Source organism: Falco rusticolus, chromosome Z (genome assembly GCF_015220075.1).
Source record: "Falco rusticolus isolate bFalRus1 chromosome Z, bFalRus1.pri, whole genome shotgun sequence".
Lineage (NCBI taxonomy): Eukaryota > Metazoa > Chordata > Aves > Falconiformes > Falconidae > Falco > Falco rusticolus.
The window spans coordinates 1,135,059-1,158,042 of record NC_051210.1 but is presented as its reverse complement, the minus strand read 5'-3'; the positions used below and the strand labels follow the sequence as shown (position 1 = coordinate 1,158,042).

The 22,984-nt window shown below is 39.2% G+C and overlaps 1 protein-coding gene across 2 annotated transcripts in view; it reads right to left on the bottom strand.

Annotated features, from left to right (window-relative positions):
- Positions 1-22,984, bottom strand: part of RASGRF2 (Ras protein specific guanine nucleotide releasing factor 2) — a 131,736-nt gene that overhangs the window by 35,434 nt on the left and 73,318 nt on the right. The window contains exons 16-17 of one of the 2 annotated variants that reach the window (XM_037374318.1): positions 19,763-19,891; positions 18,403-18,492 (exon numbers count right to left, since the gene is read on the bottom strand). In XM_037374318.1, the coding sequence (XP_037230215.1) occupies positions 18,403-18,492; positions 19,763-19,891 (219 nt within the window). The remainder of the gene's footprint in view (positions 1-18,402; positions 18,493-19,762; positions 19,892-22,984) is intronic. The other variant, XM_037374319.1, reaches the window with a different exon arrangement.

Genomic DNA, 22,984 nt, shown 5'->3' with positions numbered 1-22,984 from the left:
CTGAGGCTTGAACAGGCCAAAGCTACTAGGACTTGCAGTATTCAGAAAAAGAAGCCTCTGCCTCAGTTCCTCGACTACGATCTACCATGCTATTCTCAAGCAAATCCTTCTGCATAGGGATGGAAGGAACAGGGAGCAGTTCAGGACAAAGGGAATTACTATACTCTCACTTCAAAAAGTGGTGACAGTGTTCTGGGCAGTGCTGGAAACTTGCACTACAACAGAAATGAAGATGAAGAACTGCCCTTCTTGAAGGCAGAGGTGTGCAAGTCATCACTGACCAGTGTTGAGACATCTGCAGAAGCGAAGCATATGATCCTCTTCTCTAGGCCTACCACCAGGAGCCATTGCAAATTGTGAACCTGGTGAATGGTGGTGTTCAGGACACCGCTGGCTCTTGGCGGTTCAATTCTGAACTGACTTGTGACCGAAGCGGGCACCAGGACTGTCAGCATGCAGTAGAAAGGGTTACCATCCACACATCATTAAAATGCCCGTTGGGCACAAATTAATTAGATTAGTCACAAAATAAAAGTTATTTAAAAACTGCTACTATTCACTAGATAAGCTTGAGTGGATTTAGACACATTTTTTTTCATTAAAATTATAGAAAATGACAACCATTTTTTGATGTATTCACCTGCGTATCAGAAAACTATATAAATGTAAAGTTATACCTACATAGATAACCAGCAAATCTATTCAAAATTCATCTGTCAGCTCCCTTCCAGTCAGCATAGCAACAGCCAAACCCCCAACCATTTAAAGCACTGGATTGTATCATTCCTGGTACTAAGGTAATTATGTCATATTATTAACCTAAAGAAAAGTTAGTGAATACTGAAGGTGAAAGCAAAAGAAATCTCAGTAGTTGTTACAGTCACTGAATAGATCTTTTCAGTAACACAAAGGTGAAAACAACTAAGATCAAATGTACTCAAGTACACTCAAACTGCACAGAACAGCGGTATTAATTTCAGGATCTTACAAAACTCAATAAAAAGGAAAAAATGTCAGCTGCAAACAAGTGCGATCAGTAAGTATTGTTACTTTTTGGTCTTCTAACTTTAATAGAAAAGTTCTAAACAAAACATTTTAAAAAGCCCAATACAAACTTATTTGCACAGTTGCATTAATACAGAAGAAGGAACTTGGAGAATCAAGTCCTTGGCTAGCGTTGTTTTTGCTCCTTGTAACCTTCAAAGCCACATGGACTTTGGGACAGAAACTGCAAAGGGGAGATGATCATAGACTAAGATCTGATGAAGCCACTCAGAAGCTATCCAAGCATCGGTGAACTTTGGTGGTGCCATTGGTGTTTCCTGCACTTCTCACAGTGCAAACTCCTTCTAACACATCAGCTCTATTGCTGCTCTGCACTTCCCCCTCTCTCTTTCTGCCCACCACATCCTCTCCTAACATAACTCCAAACAAAACCCTAAGCCACCACCACAACTGCACTATTCCACATGCAAAGCCCACTTGTTTATGCATATTTCCAGTTGCCCAGTATACAACCTTATCTGGTTCTGCATGTTCATGTCACCACTTACGGATAACCCATGCGTCTGCTGCTGTCTATGCCGCAAAAGGTAGCCCAAATCCTCCAATCCTGTCTCCTTTTGAAACAGCTGGCAGTGGTGCTAGCCAGGCATGAACTCCAAGCTATCTTGCCTACAGCAAAGAACCAGGAGACAGCCAGGAACTTTCTGGGCCCCACATCACCTGCTCCACCTGTCCATATGTAAAGATGAAACTGGGCCTGCACTAACTGACTATCCAAAGTATGCAATATGAAATTTTGCCATTGTTTAACCCTAGTAGGTGGCTAAAACAAAAGGTGCTGACCCACGGACAGCAGACGTTGATCTGCAAGGAACAAGGGTTTCATCACACCTTTAAGGCGTATCTCAGAAAGTGTCCTACTGAACAGTTTCCATGAACTTCTTAGCATTGCTGCATCTGCTCTATTATTCCCCATATATGTTTCCTACACGTTTTGGAGCTAGGAACAGTTTTTAACTCTGACTATACAGTCCGTAGTTTAATATCATTCATGTCCATGACTTGTACTTCGTGGCGCTCTTACCAATGTAGTCCATAAATCTAGGTGAGTTGAAAGATCAACAAAATAAAATCATTGAATCATAGAATCATTTATGTTGGAAAAGACCTTTAAGCTCTTCCAGCCCTACCGTAAAACCTAGCACTGCCAAGTTCACCACAAAACCATGTCCCTAAGCATATCTATAAGGCTTTAAACACCTCCAGGGATGGGGATTCCACCACCTCCCCGGGCAGCCTGTTCCAGCACTTGGTCACCCTTCCAGTGAAGACGTTTCCCCGCTACCCGAGCTAACCCCCCCGTGCAGCTTGGGGCCGTTTCCTCTCGCCCTGTCACTTGTTCTCCGGGAGCAGCGCCCGACCCCCGCTGCCCGCAGCCCCTGCCAGGCAGCTGTAGGGAGCGACCAGGTCCCCCCTGAGCCCCCTCCTGCCCAGGCTGCCCCCCCCAGCCCCCCAGCCGCCCCCCCAGGCCTGGTGCCCCAGCCCCTGCCCCAGCCCCCTGGCCCAGGCCTCAGATGAAATGTATCCAGAAGCAAATGTGGAATGAATCTTTAAAAGGGGCAGTTTTGAATGGTCCTTCCCATCACGTGTTACCCTTGGCACCGAGCAGTTTGGGGGCTAACTGCACAAATTACGCTTAAATCAGCAGGAAAGTAGGCATGATTTCTCCTAAGTTCATCTTTGCTATGGTTCCAGGGAAGGAGAGAGGTGAAGGGTCCCATCTACTAGGATGCCAACCTTTGCAGTATTTTAATTAGGATTCTGGTTGGAACTGCCCACATCCCGACCCCATGGTGAAATAACCTGAAATACTCCACGGTGAATATCTGCTTCTCTCCTGAAGGAAATAATCCTTCTACACTAGAAATATCAGCAGTATTTCCAATCGTTAATCATCTTAGTGGGCAGCTGCTTTAGTAGGTGCTGCTTTTAAGTAATGTTTTTCCCCAGTATCTGTTGAGGTTAGTACATACTGCTTCCACAAATAGTTTCTTCACATACCGGTGATGCAGAACTTCTACCACAGTCTGTCAAACACAATGTTAACCTGCCAGCTTTGCTAGTTTCAGTGAATTACTTCTTTCAATATAATTTCATCACTGTTCATGTACTTGGCTTCAGATTATGTTATGCAAAATCCAGTTTCACCTTGAGACATTTTTCCTGTGTGCATTATAATGAAAATTAATATTCTTATAGCTTCCACTATTACCAAAGATTTAGAAAAAAGGTACCGAATAGACATAAATCTCAACATCTGCAGACAAATTATGACAATACCTTGTACATAGATACCTCTTCTTTGGTGATAGCCTAAAGCATTTTTCACTGGTAGTTGTCATTATCTATCCTATTCATAAAGCAAAAAACCACAGGCAATCAATGCCTGCAGGTAGGATGCATCAGCATTTCCACCTTTGGAACTGCTGCACCCAGGACCAGATCCAAAGGTCTCATCACATGTCAGTGTGAGACAGACCCTCTCCTCAGAAGCTACTAAGAAATCCATAGAGCAAAATCCTGTTGCACTTTTTCTTGTTCTACTGAACAAACCTGACTCTATCAGCAATTTACATTATTTCCTCTTTAAAATCCACCTCCCACAAGAGGTAAATTTGTATTATGTTAAATTCTGCACTGTGTATGTTGAAGAAATTAAATTATCCACATTTGCTTTTCTATTTCACTTAAGATGTCAAAACCCCTCAGTCTAGTTACAGTATTCTCTGCATTTTGTTTTCCTATATTAATACAGCAGCACACAATTCCTGTCCACAGTAATTAATTTTTCAAAAGGTTTGATGAAACATCTATTTTTAAATGTTTATCTACACAAAAAGTATTTTCTGTTCACAAGACTTAGGAGTAAGTTGTTCGAGGTTATGAAGAGTGACTTCAACAAGTTTCTGGTGTCTTCCTTAGCAAAAAGATTTATTTCAGAAGATTTTATGTGCCAATTTCACTAAAATACTCTGGAATCATGCACTGAAGCTGCATTAGGATCTAACATAAGAGAAAATTGCACTCCAGCCTTTGAGGAGGTCACAGCAAACCCCACGAAGTCCCAAGGAAGTGGAAGGGGAACATTCACAGTTTATAAGACAGACAACAAATAATCAAAAAAAGTGTCAAATGTTTTCTGGGGTTTTTTCCTTTCTTCTGATAAATATGCTTATGGGTTGTAGGCCAGTTTCATGATCCAGCCTGGCTCAAATCCTGAAAGCTTAGGCTTGGCAAACACCAACATTACTTTCTGACCTGGATAAAGAATAAATACAAACCCCAGGCTTGGCGCAGAGCAGTTTTCATCCACAGATTAAAACTGAAAAAGCCTCTTCAATATATGCAGCACAAAATAAAAGCCTCGCTAATATATATGCAGCACAAAAAAACTAATCATGGAAAGTTTTCCTTGACATACCTACAAAAGTTTGGATGACTGTTTAAAGATACCCATCTTAATTGGTCATGTGTTCCCTAGCAAGTCATTGGGTTTCACACATTTTCACAGGAATGCGTCAAAAGAGCAAGTGGCCTAATATTGATAAGAAATCAAAACTGCCAGTGATTCTGCTCTCCTTTTCATTTCTTTGATTATGATATCAGGTTGCCATGCACTAGCCAACTGACGAACTGGAGAAGTTCCAGCAGAGCTAGAAAAGAAGACCATGTTAAATGAGATGAAAAAAAAAGCATAAAGATGATGAACTCCCACTGACTGCATACAAAACAGCATTTTTGGTCAGTAACACAGTTCTTCCTTTTTTTTTTTAGTAATTGTCAAGTGTACACATTCAGATTTACAATGGAGCAGGTTGTATGAGCAGTTTGAGGCTTGAAAGTAGAAGCTATCAAGTCTAGCCATGATCTTTGGACTACCTCAGATTAAGAAAGAAGTATATGTAACCATCGACCATGCCAAGGTTTGAGTTTGTTTCATAAGGTGTTATAAAGCTATATAGCATCAGAAGAAGTGACTATTAAAAAGCAGAAGAAATCAATGTCCAATGCATTTCAGGCTTTTAATTTCACTTTCACTGGTCCCTGCGACATATGAAATTATTTTATTCTAAGAAATATGCCACCGAAAATCCCTGTTGTAACCACGCACGTCAGAAATAATTCCAAGGAGGTATTTGATTCTTCTACCTAAAGCCTCCACCACAAACACAATCTAACTATCAAATCAAGTCAAGGGATTATAGTCTTAGTAAGGTAAATCCCATGGATTCACATGCACCAGCTGATGTACAATAGTGTAACACAGATAGAGCTAGAGTGACTGTTTAATTTCTGCAAAATATTTAAGGGAAAGGTTGGTAAACTATTTTTAAATGACTCTTGCTTTAGAAAGGCTTTTTCTAATCAGAGAAATTTAAAGAACACAACATCGAGATAAAGCAGTTATGTCATGATTATGCTGTAAAGCTGAACTAAATCCAAAAGTCTAAAAATGTACAGCCCAGCAAAATAATTTTAGTTGAATGGATGGGAAAAAAAGGCAATTGGCTAAAGAATATGCTTAAGATGAAGATACTATTCTAACTCCTAATAATAACATTAAGGTTGCTCTGAGAATTACAGTTATCTATGAGATGATATGGTTAAAACATGAGTACCACAAAGACTGAAAATATCCCTTTAAACTCAAAGAACTGTTCAAGTTTGAAAATTTGTTCTTTAAAATCCTTAAAAACAGGGTTACTGCTATAGCTATAACTGGTACACACTCACGAATTCTCTATTTTTTTAAGTGAGATATTGTCTCAGGAGACCATATCAGTCTCACACTTGGAAGAAAACCTTTAAAAATTGCTAAAAACTGAAAACACACTTGCAGTTACAAGTCACACAAATTGTTATAAAAAATCTGTAACTCATCTTACAAGTAAAAAACACCAAAGAGTCTGCTTTTTTTTTTTTTTTTTTAAACTAAAATTCAGCAGCAATACAAGACTGCATTTTTATTTTTGGCATACTGTGATAAATACATGGGCTCAGAGAAAACAGCACTGCTCAGTTCTCTACTAAAGACAGAAAAAACCAACATGTGCATGCATTAGCATTTATGTATGTTGTAACAACACCAGGGACGAGTATCTGGAGCTTTAGACTACTGCACTTTGTAGGATATATTTTTCACAAATCTAAGTAGCAGTAACTCCATACCACTGGACAGTATCCTGTTCTTTTCCTTTTTCATCCACAACAAAGAGAGCCAACAAGAAGTTAATGTCATCACCAAAACCTAATGTTAAATTTTGGTGTACCTGCACACATCTTCAAAATCATATTTCTTTGCATACAAGGCACGTATGTGTGTGCATGCATGTGTAAACCCCTAGTCCTAGTTCTTCTAGTGAAGTCTTAGGCGAAAACATCCAAATCATGTTCCTTTATTTATAGATACATCCCAAGAAAAGAACAGATCCTGAATTTAAAAGGCTGCTGTTGCCAGTTGTGTTTACAGATTGCAGAATATCATGACAAATGTGGAATGTGACAGCAGAATTTTTTCCTGTGACTTATTTATATCAAAGAACTACAGGCAACAATTGACAAAGAAGGAAAGCCTTTAGAATAGCCTATCTTAACAATTATATTTGTGACTGTTCTAGTATACCTTGGACACTTTTTTTTTACTGCAGTATTGTTTGCACTATCTTCTATGAATAATGACAAGAATGGCAACGCTGCAGCTGATATTTGTTTGAATTTGAACATCAGCCAAGTGCATTTGACCATGTTCCTGCTGTCTGTTAGCCTTCAGGGAACACAAAAGCAGTTTTTACCTGCTGATGTATTTTTGCATTTCAAGTGATCCCTAGCCCGCGATTTCTTTAATTACAGGTGGCTTATACTCTCAACCTGCTCTATCAGCAATATGAAGAGTATAGCAGATTACTTTTTGCATAACTCTTGCAATCATTTTAAGAACTATTCAAAGTAAGCTTTCAGACCTTTAAAATGTCCCCTGCCACAAAGGAAAGGTTAAAATAAAGTCTATGGCAAAGTACAGCTAGAAACAGAAAACAACAAAAAATGCTTTTTGAGTTTTTTTCCTTTAGTTGGTCTGGGCTTTTTACGTAAGCTAAAGGAAGTAGTGTGCAAAATTATTTAGCTTTTTTTATGACCATAGGAGTAAAGTTTAAATGGAAAGGAGGTGATAATTGCAATGAGCCAAATGTATCATTTTTCAGACCATCTGTGAATGGATAGTTGACCGTCATGCAAAACAAAAATTGGCAGGATGTGTATCTGTCAACAAAAAATCTCTGAACAAAATGTCCATCTCACAGGCAGCTTCCAGACCATTTATGATTGGGCCACAAATCAAGCAACTCAATAGTAGCATAAACAAGTATTAATTATGCAAGCAATGCTTAGACTCAGGGAAAAAAAGGAAAGGAAAAAAAAATGTCCTCCCAAAACTTCTCTCCCAACCCCACGCTCTCCATTGGTGCACCAAATGTAAGTAAGACAATAGGGAAGCTAAACAAACCTGCCCTTGCTAGGAACCCAAAGATGGTTGAACTCCCTACTTGCAACGTCAACATACGAGGGCTAGTTTCCTGCATGCAGTGGTCACAGCTTCATTCCAGCTTCTCTCCTCCTTGGCGTAGGAGAGCAGAAGGAAATACCACCAAAGAGCTTGCAAGAGAAGCTCAATTAAACCACTGGAAAATGCATGTGCAACACATCCCATCTCGTCAGCTGCAGTAGGATTGTTCTGACCTATTTAGGGGCAGGGGGCAGGAATAGGGACGGTACTAGTTTCCTTTCTTAGATGAAGAAGGAATTTTTCTCTCAGTGCCAGTTTGCTTGCACATGTCTATGAAACAGAGAGTTTTCCCTTCACCTGCTCAGGACTTAGTGCAATAGGTCAGGAAACCCATTGTTCACAGCGTCGCAACTCAGGAAATGTCCAGCGCAAATACTTTTTTCCTGAGTAGTCAGCTCCTCTAATAAACTAAAGTAAGAAATTAATTCAAGAGAGAGGAATACATAAAAAATAAGGGAATCCCAAATTTCTGCTAAAGCAGGGGGGGTGGATGGGGTGGGAATCATCTTCCCCAGGCTCTTAACTCCCAAGCGCAGGGATCACTTGAGACATAAACTAGCCTTCATTTTTAAGCCATCATTTTAATTCAAAGTTATTGCTCTAAGAAAACTGCAAGGGAAGATTCAACTTAGTTTGAACATGAATGTCTAGCCAGTTATCTAAAATTGCTAAGCAACAATTTTTTTTAAAATTCAAAGGGCTCCTAATTTAGGAACAAAAATAGAAGACTCTTCAAATGCACTACGGAGTAGGTGAATATCCAGAGGAAAGGAATAACATTGAGGGTTATTGAATTAGAAGGCTGATTCCAAACAAAGTAGTTTTAATCTCTATTTTCATTTTGCTAGCAATTTCTCAATAAAATATCCTCAGTCAGGAGAAGAACATACACAAATGTCTCATAAACACAACATGTTGAACAAGTGTTAAAAATGCAGCCTGGAACAGAAAGCAAGTTTGCCTCTCTGCTGTGCTGGGGCTTCATCACCAGCCCCGCTGATACCACATACCACAGCTGGCCCATCGGGCTGGTCGCAACATTAGCACTGGCCATCTCTACTTTGGTAACGACATCTGGGCAACTCCTGACAACCGTCCAGCCACCACGACGGAGAGCTGGTTGGGTCTACGCCAGCAGTTACCTGTTACACAAGCTTTTTCAATGGGGAACAGTGTTAGCTGTAGAGTAAGTCAATGAGTACTTCCCACCTGGAGTTTTTTAATTGAAATGGGCAACTCCAAGGAGGTTCAGTGTTCAAGCCTCAATGCTTATCAAACCTCTCTGAATCTGCATGTCTGGAAATCTCATTAAAATTTATTCCCAAGAGGAAACTAGTACTCACTTTCCCAGTTCCCAGCTAGAGCCACTAGTCAAACAAAAACAAGAAGTAAAAAAATCGGTTGTCCTGCATAAAGGGGAGGTTAACAAAGCCTACAACAACTCTTTTCTTTCTTGGAACTAGGCATCTGAGATTCCTGATAGAAAGCAGGGACTGGGGAGGGTCACGCCACAAGCAGGATCGATAAGCATGCCTGAAACAGCAATTTCAGGCATGATTTGATGGCATCTCCTATCTCTAACAGAAGGCTAGATGCCCTCAACTTCAATCCCGAAGTTCCATGTGGGAACCCATGACCTGAAGAAGTACAGTTAGAATTGAGGTTTGCTTCCAGCCGCTCAGAAACAGTCTTCATGATACTTGTGACCCAGGTGTGCCAAGTTACTTGTGACAAGCAGTCGCATTGGGATAAGCTGCAGATTCAAAAGGATGAAATTCTTTGCATCCAGATTATTGATTGGGGTGTCACCATCACAATTCTTTTCTTTCAGGTCTGGCTTCATAAGGAAAAAAATCCACAATGCTTTTACAGAGAATGAGATGTTATAACCCAGAAAGTTACTGGAGTGCAAAATTACTGTAACTAACAGTAGTGTTTATGGCATCATGCTCAAAATCAACTAGAAAAAGACACACATTTTCCAATTTTGCTTTAAATATGGATACTTATGTACAAAGCCAGACAGAAATATTTACTTTTCCAAAGGTTAGCTTGTAACCACTAATGTAATTTGAAGCATTTCGTACAGCACAACATAGAAGTGCATTACCCAGCTACCCCCATAATGTAGAATCCATCTCAACATCACCGTCAGACACCGCTCACCCTTCACATAACATTCATCTTAGCAAGGAAACCTCTGCCTGCTGTCTCATGATGGAAAAAAGAAAGTAGTAATTTCCTTTACAAACCTTGCTTAATTCTGATCTTCACCAAATTCCATATTAACTCAGCTGCCTACTCCAGAATGTCTGCCTCAGGAAATATAATTGTGTAACGCCACTTTATTATTCCTCTGTTCAGAATTAGGGAAATACTCCCTGAACAGTATAGCTGATATCCTTGAATGTGGAACTATGTACTTGCATCAACCCGTGTGCAAGACGGTAACGACTGAGGAAATACTGTATCAGTTTAAAGCATAATGTGTGTTTCTACGAGCTTTTCCATTTCAGGGATCAAGAGGATCCCACTGCGAGTGTATGCATTCATTATTTTGCATGGTACATCTCCCAGGTCACATTATCCAGCTTAAGTGCTGAACGCACCTCGCAGCAGTACATACAGCTAGAGTGCCTCCCCTTGGCACAGTCACAGACACAGCTACAAGCACAGGGACACGCGAACGTGCACATAGGCTCTCATCTCCCTTGTATCATTTGGCACAAGCTGTGTCATTCCATTACTCTAGTTAGTGCTTATGCCAGAACAAACAAAACAAAAATACTGTCACGCTGGGAGCTGGCGAGTAGTTGAATGACTGCAGTATAGCACCACTGGTCACAACCTAAAATAAGCTCAGTAGCTCTCGCTAAAAACTTCCGTGAAACTTTCTCATTTTGGTCTTTTAAAATAAGCAGTCAGCCTTTACCAATCTGTGCCTGATTTACCAGAATGGAGAGGCCTATACATGGCCCACTGTGTAATCGAGATCTCTGCGAAACATGAATTATTAGTTTTAGCTAATTTTTACCCACCTAATACTGTGACAGTAATCAAGCAGGGGTAAAGTGTGTCAGACTGAGAGCTCACAGGACTCATCATGCCCAGCTTCAGTGCTTATGCAGCTTTCAAGAAGTATGGCATTCTGGAAACCATAGCTGTAATTTACAAAAGTCCATTTATTCTTGTTATTGCTGTTACAGTTGGGGTATATTACAGCAGACAAACTCCTGCAGCACCTCTGAGGAGATAAGGACTTCCCATATTCATTTCAGAAGCTCCTGAAGTTGACACTTTCCCATCAATCACTGGCTCTTATAGTTGACGCTTTCGTGTAAGTATTTCCGCACCATTTACTCTCAACCATATTTAACTGCTCTAAAATCGAAGTTTGGCAGGTTTACATCAGAAATGGTCCAACAAAGTTCAAAAAGGGTCTACAAAGTTTTATCTCAGAGAGTGATCAAGGATACAAAAATAGTTAAGTCTAAATAAATCAGACATTTACACTGTAAAAGGATTACACACTTCCCTCTGTATTTTTTCCATTAGTAATGCATAACTTAGCATATAATTAATGCACTAATGCATAACTGATCATCAGTGGAAAGCAACGTCTAAATAACTTTTATAAAAGGTTTAAGACTAAGAAAGGAATTCGATCCCTCCATAGACAGTGACATGACTGCAGGACCATTGATCCAGAACGCACAGACTGCACTAAATGCATTTTCAACAGTGGAAACTACTCAGTGGCAGCACATGGAAGTGGCACCAGGAGGTACTTTAGAATGCCCAGGCATACTGAATTGCTTTGAAGGAAGATCCTGCTGGCATTTAGCAGCTGCAAGTAGTAGATTAACAGAGCAGTTTTTGCGCTTGCTTTGTTGAGAATCTGCTCCAGCTGCAAAGGACAGTCTGATCACTTCTGCAGACAGATTGTAAGAGCTATGAAAGAGCAGATGATACCAGAAAATGGTCTGGTAAACAGGCTGATCAGTTTTGCTAGCCTAAAACCAAGGGCAATTTAGATTAAGATTGCTTCCCTGAACCACCAGTGTGGATCTGTGAAAAGAGAAGGAGCTGGTTGCACTTTCTCTGCATAAGAAAGGTTTTGCAGGCTGATTGTTTGAGAGACCTTTTGAGATGTTCCTCGATAGGGCAGAAGCTGCAAAATGCAGAAGCTTTCAGAAAAATTCTCTCTCCTGAACAATACCCAGGTAAATAACTCAAGTCAAAGGTAATTTAGGAGCAAAGATATGTGCAGTCAATTAACTGAAAGGGATAGTATACAAGCAATTCATTTTTGTGTAGATGCTTCAAAGCTTCAAGCTGTTACTTGGATTGCTCCTTTAAATCACTAAAATCAGAGACAATAAAGCCACCTTTCCTCCTTGCTAGCATGGGGCAGATTTTCCTACGTGCAAATCATATTTGTCAGAGATACTTTCCCCCTACTTCTTTCTCACTCTCTCCTCTCCCTTCCACATGTGTTTTAAAAAACAAATGCTTATCCTAAAGAAGCCAGGCCCTCCTGCCAACCACAAGCTTCCATCCCACCCCCACCCTCTCCCATAACATGTCACCTTGTTCTTGTGAGAAATGGTACATTCTCCACAGTGTGGATCAGCATGCTGTAGGAGGAGGAAGGCAGCTTTGAAGCATGTGGCGTGCTGGAAAACACTGACATACCCAGCTCAAAATCGGATGACAGAGCTGTTGAAATAAAGCTGCTATGTTCATTAGGGAACAATCCCTTTGTTTGGGTTTAAGTATTTGCTTCTTGTCTCACATTTACTCTCCATGTTGGGAGATTTTTGGTCTCTAACTGGAGCTGAGGAAGAAAAAAGCTTATCAAAGTTCGTTCAGTATCTTTTCCTGCTACAAGTATAAAAAATATTAAAAGTACACAAAATCAGTTTAGATCTTGAATTTAAGTTTTTGTCAAAACCATCTCCTTTAAGCCCATGTTCAGCAGAACTGTTTCAAAATAAAACAATCGATTTAACATATCTATTTTTCTTCAAGTTGTGTCAGACAGAGAAGAAATTTGTATGGCTGCTAAGATTATGTAAGTACTTTTCATTTTATTCATTATTTACAAAAACAACACAGCATTCTTTTGCTAATTTGGCTTCATTCACACAACTATTTGGAGATTTTAAGTAAAGCTTGAATCTCTTCTAGTCAAACAAAGCACCTTCATAGTTTATGAGTATTAATGAGGACCTGGACCCAGGGCAAGCACTTCCCCTAAATGAACACCAAAAGATGTTTTTTTCTTTAAAAACCAGTGCATGATACCTTACTGATCCTGACAGAGTGCTCCAATTCTGTGCGCAACAGACATAAAAAGTTAAGGAGGATAAAAAGCCATAACATGTTTGAAAGAACTGTACAAAGAGAAGCCAGGGAAATTTGCAAGTTCTACCAGCCACAGATGAAAGAAATGCTTTTCCATATAAATTGTTTTTATCTAGTGCTAGAGTTTGTGTGGGTGCTGTATACATTATACAGATATAGATATAGATATATAGATATAGATAGATATAGAGATATATATATGCTGTTACTGAATTCCTGTAACATCTGTCGGATTTTTGCAGCAAAACTACAAATGACTGGTGAGTATTTTGGCAGGAGGTTCCTCTCCCACATTACCAGTCTCACTCCTTTTTTTGACACTGGCTGTGTGACAAGACTCTCAGAGAAGAGCAGGAAATCACTCCTGAAGAGATGGGGCTCACTGCAGCTCCCTGGAGTTCCACTTAAGTACTACCTAACTGTCTTTGCAAAGCCAAAGGAAGAGATTAGCAGGACATTTGTTAGGATGAGACCATTATCATTAAAATTTCTGTAGGACTTTTCCATATTATAAGACAGACATCGGAGCAGAACTGCTAGATAACTTCTGTGCCACTTTTGGAAGCTGTCACTGATTTCAAGCAGAAATCAAGAACCAATTTTCTAGAGGTATATGAACAGTGGGGAAAGAAACAGCTCAAGTAAGTGATGCCTCTGAGCAGGCATATGTTTGTGCTTTCTCAGGGTTTATCTACCACGCTGAGAGGTAAGCAGATGAACAGGAGTGCTAGGAGCAATGATAGTCATCAGAAGGGAGATGGTAATTCACAGTAAGTAAGGTATACATGTCCCTGTATCAACAATTTGAGATTATACTACTTTACATTCAGTCATGAAAACTGGGTACCTTTCACTGTTCTGGAGGAGGGTGCCTGCATAACTTTGTTCGCTTCCCTTTGCTGAAGAATCAGTTTATTGCTGTGAAAGAAAGTTGTAGAATACTGGAGAATAAAGATGATTTGACCTGTTATTTCTATGTTATAAAAGTGTTAGTGTTAGTATTATTATCCTATTTTTATTAACTGGGAAGAGAATGAAGATGTGCAGCAACTTATTAATGGTGACAGAGCACTACAATGGCAGCAAGCCATAAGCCATGCAGCCATCCTTCACATCCCTCAAAAGAGAAAGCACATGTAAAAGACACAGCATGCTCTATTCGTCCCTACTGTGCATAATCATTCATGCAGGCACCAAGCTGTGCAACTGGCTTGACTTATTTAACTTTGTATACTTTCACTTCTTATTTTTATTTATCATGCTGTTAAAATAAACAAGTAATATGCAGATTTTCTGGAAAAGAATAGACTAAACCATGTTTAAGATTTGTAGAGATTAATATTTAACTAGACAGATGGACTAAACAATAGAACAAACAGTATAGCTTGGTATCGTAAAAGCAGATACCTGTAAAATAACTAAAATTAATGGCAACAAAACCAGTAAGTTAAAAGGAAACTGCTGAAGGGCATAAGAACCTGAACCATCTTGATTCAGAGAAAGGTTCCATATAGTGCAGGAAGCTCTGCATGCTGCAGAGCCATGCTGTAGTGCCCAGCACCTCCTTTTCAGCAGCTAATAAACTAGTGCACCATATAGGGTGGCAGGGCAACCCAAGCACGAGCTGTTCTTAGGACCCTGCTAGCCCTACATGTATACCTCACATGCACCCACATAACACATGAGCCCAACAGACAAGGATGCCCCAAAAATCGTCAAGGTCCCTGAAGCACAGCACTGATCCCCACACAGTGGGGATGGAGCAGAATGAGAACATCGCCAATACGCACTGCACTCAGGATGCATCCTAAGGGGGAAGTGCAGCAATACCTAAAGCAGACCAAAATCCTCAATTCCTTCAACTTTGGCTTCCCATCAAGTGACTTGCGGTGTCATGCAGCCTGCAGACAGGACAACATGGGCAGTGTTCCCCTAGGTGCTTGTCACAAGATATGCAAAGCCATCATACTGGGATGCTTTGCATACTTACCAGTATACAAACTTAACCACATGCGTGGTGACAGCAATTCTAAAATGTTATGGCCAGCACTTTCCATGGGAGTTATTAAATATTCTTCATGTCTGGTTCTGGTAGAATGTGTGACTATAGGGCTTTCCAATGAGCCTGTTAACCTGACTGCCTCAATGCACCCCTGAACAGTCAGAACTGGAAGATGGAAAGTTTGAGAAGAGCTAAGATAGCACACCTTGGGAAAACACAACAAAACAAACAAACAAATGAACAAAAGAAAAAAAAAAGGCCAGAAGCCAGAAGGCTTCAGGAAACAGAGAGAACAGAAGACACACAGATTACTCTCACCTCCTAATACTCTGCTACAACCAATTTCAGCTCCGGCACCTGTTCTAGTTTGCGGGTCTAGTAAATACTAACAACTCTTGCTTGCAGGTAGCTGTACACTTTTTGAACCTGGCTAAGTCTCTCCTCTTCACAATGACCCTTAGCAGAATCTCACAGGCCTACTATTTGTTGCACAAAGAACCAAAAACTTGTGTTTGTCTTGAACCTTGGCTTCATGAAATTCACCTGATCCCTCCTACCTCCTGCATTAGAAAAACCAAGCAACGCCTACTGACTCTCCCTATGACCTTCATGATTTTGCAGAACTTTCTCACCAACCCTCCAAGTTATCTCTTCTCTAAACTTAAAATGCACAGAAGCCACTTCATACTTCCACTCAACCTTGATTGCAAACTCTCAGCCTTCTTTAGCTCTCATCCTCTCATCTCAAACAGGATATATCACAACTGCACATAGTCTTTAAGATGCACGCAAATTCTGGATTTGTACTGTGGTAGCATAATCATCTTCTTTGCTTTGTTCTCTGTTCCTTTTCTAGTAATTCCTGATGTTTCCTTCACCTTTTTGGCTCCTGCTGAGCACTAAGATCACTTAAGGGAACTATCTGTTGTAATCCTCAGATCTTCATCCTGAGCAATAGCACCCAGCACAGAGCCCATCCTTGCAGGTGCAGAGCTCAGACTGTTTTGCCTCATGAGCATCACTTAGCATTCCTCAACACTAAATTTCACCTGCCATTCTATTTATGTTCCATGTAGGAGTATATTAAATGGCACACATCACGTCTACAGCAGTGAGGCCAAGGAGCAGCTGAAAAAAAAAAAAAAAAAAAGCATAAATCTCATTCACTACCCAGACCTGATTCACTGAGGAATCATGTCCATCCTATGCAGTGAAAGAGACAGGAGTCCACTGGGAAAAAAAGACATTACTTAAAAAACCCACATAATAATGACAACAGATACATGGGGAAGAAATAAAATTATTTGAATTACCCAAATTTGAACTGCATGACTCTGCAACTGTAATACCACCTCTAGCATGATTAATTGCATCAAGTTACAAAACAGGTGATTCAGCGGCTTGAGCTGTGGTTTGTAGCCTTGAATTTTCATACTGATTACAGGTGGACAGCCTTGCTGCTGCCAGTCTCCTGAGTCTCCCCACCACCCACTTTTCTTGTCAGATTTGCTGCAGAACCTTGTTTTTCACATCACCCAGGAGAATGACCTTTTATGCAGAGCCAGCTTAAACAGCTACACAAAAAAGTACTTAAGAATATTAGACATGTTTTTTGCTTTTTCAACATCCTCATGCTTTGATACTCCCTCAGTTGATTGCATACTTGTAGATTTTCTCTCATACTTCAATATGACAAATATTGAAAACCTGTGCTATTAACAATACAAAAGCAGTAGTTTTTAACTGAATTGGTCCCATGGGAAAAAACTATTTATCACTCTTACTGCAGTTTTTGAACAATTTGGAAACACACTGGAATTAATTCATAAAGCAAAATGTGTCACTGATTCCTTGGCAGTGTCATCTGATTCAAAAGGCAAAGGATATTCATACTTCAAAAAAGTTTACTAAATACATGTTTGTGACAGGTTCATAAAGTTCCTAAACCTGAACTTTACTCTCTTGTGATCTCCTAAAGATCACAGGAAGTACATTAAGAGTAACAGGAGCACTGATCTGTGTTTATCCAGAAATTATTTTCTCATGATGCTTACTCACCCATCAAGCAAATGACCACAGCTTTAGACACACTGGGTACAAAATCCACTGAACTCACTGGTGATGAAGTACTGACTTGCATAGAATTTCATGACTGATTTTGAGACTAGGGTCTTCAAAGCAGTTTCTTGACATTCCAACAGTTACAATGGAAAAAAGGCAGGGGTTAATTTACAGTTGGACTATGCAGAACTATGGAACTGTGGGGTTTGAGTGTCAATGCAAAGTGAAAGTGATTTTGTGGACTTTAAAAAAGTTGATTTTTATTTGTAACATGATCTCGGACAGGACTCAGTTCGTGGAAGATATTAATACGGCAAAGGGTACACAGCAAGACAGCAAGCAAATTCTAAACTTAAATGAAATATTTTAAGTTGCACCTCCAGTCAGTAGACAACATTGCTGTTTTCCAAGGAATATATAGTCCACACTTGCAGTAATTTAGCTGAGTACCACTGCTTTTATGTATACCAACCTTGGACATAAAAAAGCTCAATTTTCAAAATAAAATCTTAAATTGTAAGTGAATACAAAAAAAACCCCAACAAAATACAAAAAAAGGAAGATATCATCTAGTTGTTTAGCAGATTACATATGTGTTACATATTGATCTTTCAGGTTAACATTAAGGACAGAATACAAGAATTCAACCAATAGATGATGAGCAGATAATTCTGATTTAAGTCAGAGGAAAAACTATCATTGGTTTATACCATGACAGTTCAAAATCTCACTGAACAGTTTGGCAATCAACTTAAGAGGACACAAAACAAAGGCACAGAGCTCATATGAGTTTCTTGAAGGTTATGTAGTACAGTATGCAGTCTTCATCTGTTAGGATTCATGTTTTGTTCTAGAAGATATTTCTGAACGCATTCTCATCCTTTCCTTCTTTCAAGTACACATGGTGATGGTTGCTGGCAACTCCCCAGGACAGGATGGTATATAAACTGCCTAAAAGATTATTTGACTCTTTCGGGACATAAATTGCTTCATCAGCCAAAACTTCCAGACTGCCACAGTGGAAAATGCAACAGGGTGGACGTACCTGAATGGCCTGTCTTAAGCTGTTTTAGTCATTCTTATGGGTCAGTTTCACCATTAATTAAATGTGCTGCATTAAAAATATTTTCATAATAACCACATAACTAGGAGCCAAGGCTCCAATTATCTATGAATGCTGTACTGCAATGTCCGCGCAAGGGGCAGGATCTCAGACTCAAAACACCAGCCGATTAAAGTAAAAAAACAGAGGCTAGTTAGGACTCAGATTTCTTACGAAATATTCGCCTTCTGAGACCTAGATATGTTATTGTTACTTCTATTTCATATGGCACATTTTTCTCACCTGGTGGACTCCCATGCCCTGCTGCAGCTGTAGCAATAGCAAAAGCAGAAGCAGGAGAAACTGAACAGTGGCTGTTGTCAGCAGTTTGTACTGTGAAGGGAACAGACAGATAAAAGTTAACAACTTCTACATACTTGTGTTTTTCAAGTTAAGCAACAATAATACTTCAATAGTACTTAAAATACTCACTAATGTTTATACTTTGTGAACATTTTATGTTTTCATTGCCAGAGGACTTTATATTAAAAGAAACAAAAACATCATAATCATATTCATGATTTACGTTGTTTCCAGGTCAGCATAATTAATGTTGCTATGGAAAAAATTTTTCTATGACATTGTCAAGGTAAGGAACAAGCAGTAATCAAAGAGAAAAAGAAAAAAAAAAACCCAAAAAAACCCCCCAAAAATGGCAGAAAATTAACCTAAATAAAAAATCATGTTACAGAACTAAGCATGTTAACCAACTTCTGATAACTAGATTCACATGTTTTCCCAGGTCACTGCCTAGGATGAGTGCAGTTTGGCAAAATTTATCAAATTTTCTCTACAGGGAGTCTGAGAACATTGTTTCTGACTAGTACTCAGATAGTATGGCACTGTTCCCTCCAGTTTCCAACTCTCAAATCTTGCCATCTCACCATAAACATGCCCAATAACAGAAGATTACTATTGGTTAAAATTAAAGTGTCTCAGCAACTTATTAACGGTCAAGAAGACTCTGGTCTGTTTTTGTTGTTTTAATCCCAGGCATGAAATAAGTGCCTAGAAATCTGGTTTGCATGAGATGGCAGCATTTTCAGTGTTCACGGACATAGCTCACAGCTCAGCTAATGACTTCAAAGAGCCATGTGAGAGCTATATGAGGAGCTCCAGCTCTCACTTTTCCTCTTCAACTGAGCAGTTTATTCAGATTTTCAAGTGAATAATGTGACACCATCTGTAAATGTTCAGTGTTATACAAAGAAACAGACACAGTCACTCCCCATTGACAATAACGGGTCTTGCGTATGTATGTATGGTGCCCAAAATACGTCCCCTTGGTAGCCACAAAAAAATCTGTCAAGGTCTTGAGAGTTTTGTGAGAATATGACTGATTTAATATTAGTCTTGAATTTGGGCACATCCTGCTCAAGGTATGTAAGAACACTTCTTCACACCAACGTCCCGATACACTTCCAAGTTTCTTGTTATTACTATATAAATTAACCAGCGTAATTCACATTGTAACAGGCTGGGGTTTTTTAATACCTGACATTATTCAAGCGTTAATTCTTTTCTAGTATCCTGCAAAGATTACAGCTACAGCATTTAACCTCTTTAAAGTGACTGATAGAGTCAAGAAACATCAGGTTCTTACCTCCTGGTTGGCGATAGCGGAGATGACGTGGTGTTGAAGGGGATCTGCATGGGGAAAGCTCTGTGGTATCCACTGCTGAAGTGCTTTCAGGAATTGTCCGGTCCACTGACACAGATTCTAGAACTGCTGCTTTAAAAGAGAATATATATTAATACTGGTATGATCATGCGTAATTTACAACTCTTTATAAAGTATATTATATATTTTAAATTAATATGTAACAACCTCTGTTAATTAATGTACCAATATTTTTCTTATGAATGTATTTATAAAGTATAAATGTTCTTTAAAAATATCAAGAGGCCATAGAGAACTACGGGTCTTTAAGATACGTTTTTTTTAAAGCACCAAGTGTAGTCATTGGTTTGTTTTTGGTATGAGTCCCTCTGCAGACATTATAGAGTATATGTGTGATTCAGGACTCCCAGCTTACAGACATCAAACCATCAAAACATAAAAAATTTGCAAATTATTGGCTTTGAACAATCTGAGCTGTACTGCATTAATAAAAAAGAATCTGTACATGAAAGGGGGCTTCACTGAAAGTTAATTGTTTGAAAAATGGCCATTAATTAATAGCACTTAATACCAGTGTTTCAATACCAACCTAATACCTCTAAATACCATTTAACACAAAGTTGTTTATATTTAATCTGTGGCTTGTAGTTGTTTTAGACAGCATTGCTTCTGGATCTTTCCATGAAACTTTTGCATTAAGAAGACCCAGCAATGATTTTCCTCTGGATGGAGTTAAAGGTCTGGGAAAGTTTTGTAGCAATGACATAAACATACAAAAGCTCATAAACAAAGAACTTGGTGAAAACCAGCCAAGCTGTCAGTTTTAAAAATAACTTGGATAAGACTGCACTTTAAGTCAGCAGAATATGCAGAGAAATGCATATGTAATACAGATACTTGAACTCACAGGTTTTATATGAGCTAGGGAAAACAATCCTTTTGATTATTCTCAAAATAGATAAACTACATCTAATCAAAAACTGCCCCATGAAATGGCCCAACAGCACTGGAGAGAAGATTACTCCATGGAGGTGTTCTCCTACCAGAAGAATAAAAAATAAATGGTAGAAATACTATTTCTGAAATGAGGGAAAACAAGCTCATAAAATATATCCTACATTTGATATGAACAACAACTGCACCTGCAGCATAAGCATTGAACGTATAAAACATATGTAAAGAAAAACTTTGGAAAACAGAAACTTTGAAAGCGAACAATAACTTTGGAAGTAGGCAAAGAAGGTGGAAATTCCAGGACATAAATGGACAACATTCAAGGAGAGCAACCATCACCATAGCAATATGTCCTGTGGAACAGGATTTGTACAGTTACATTTGATTTAGACAAAGACATAGTTGTTTTCTTGGAAATCCAGCAGTACTAGAGCAACAGTATTAACTATGATGGAGTGGTGGCTCCTAATTAAGCAGTACTGGCCTCCAAACCTAGAAACTCACTATGTATCATAGGAAACATGCAGATTAGCATTGTGTAGTTCTCCTACTACACATTTCCGTTCTCCTCGTACATTTCTTTTTAAACCTGCTCCTCTTCCTCAACATGCTACATGCAGCTGGGTGACAAAAGGACATACCCCTGCAATACAGAGCTATCTAGCTGCAAATTCCTCCAACCTGAGTGCAAACTGTTCAGCAGGAGATCCCCAAAGGGACTGGAGACACTGTACAGACAGCAATATAGCATTTATATGAGGCTCTTGCCTTTTGCAAATGTTCCTCATGCTGCCCAGATGACACCTCCAGTTTTGACAGACTAGAATGCAAAATCAGAATACCTCTGCAACAATGCCTAGTGCTAATACTAGTCCAGAATAACCTACTCATTACTGGTTTACTTTACGCTGTAGAGCAAAAAAGTTACACCCAAGACTGCAGTTGCCTGTATACAATTAATTTTAATGCACGGCCTGTATTTTGGGATGTGCTGTGCTATTACATTGATTTAAATGTGGTTACAGTAGTGCACAAGAAGAATTTGCCCAACTCTACACAGTAAATACTGTATTTTCTACATACAAATAATCTGTTATGCTATTAATTTGAAAACATCCAGCATACAGAAATACAATGATTAAGTGTAAGCCAACAGGCATTTTATGAAAGCATAAAGCATGGGCAAGTATAGACTCCTATAATGTAACGTGGCTAACCTGCCTGTTACAAAGATTTTTTCTTAAACAGTAGACCACATTCAAACAATTCCTCTGCGTAATACAACATCAAATTTCTTACCAGGCCACTTAATTCAATTCATCAGTAAGCAGCAGACCTAATGCTTCAATCATATTTTTCTTAGTATATGTTTGGTAATCTTTTCCTTCTTTCCTCTTGGGCTATATCAATTTTCATTGTTACAGTACTTGCAAGTAAAATTGTGCAACATTTCCTTCAGACCTACAGCTCAAATTCCTCAGACTGTAAGCCAGGTCATGTAAGACCATTTCTAAACATGAATTTTAGGAATAAAATAGCATTTTTTTTATTTCCTCATTTTCTGTTTAATGTAACAACAACACAAAAAATTACTATATGCTTCTATTCCAATTCAGAACACCATCCCTCCATCCCCAAACAGCAATGAGAAATAAGCCTGCACTTATGCATCCTATGGGATTAGAGCTACTTTTCTTGCTTTGCTATCTGTAAGTACAACGATCCCATTCTAGATGCCTACATTGAAGTCTGCATCAACAAACTTTAGCACACTGGAAGCAGTACCTATTCCAAGGTGCCTTACACAAACCCTAGAGGAAAACAGGCATTTGCACATTAATCTGTTTTAGAAATTTAACTTCTGGACACATAACAACCAGGTGGCATGAATGTCACCAATGTACCAAGTGTATCACATAAATTATTTGTTTGGATTAGTGATGAAACCTTCCTGGAAAATCTAGCCCTGTTACGTAAACAAGTCAAAGCTGTTAGGTCTTCATACCCCTATTTCTTACTAACTTCATACTTTACTCCCTGTAGTATGGTACAACTTGAAAACCTTTCACCTCAGGAACCACAACAGAGAAGGCTATTCTGCCATACTGCTTTTCCTACAGAGAAGCCACAAAGTGGTGGAAACGGACAACACAGTGCAGCTTCTACTAGAGAAGAAAGAGAAAACAGGGTAGTTGGTTTCACACCACAACTTAGGGTGATCAGGAGTAAAAAAAAGGCATGAGAAAGAAC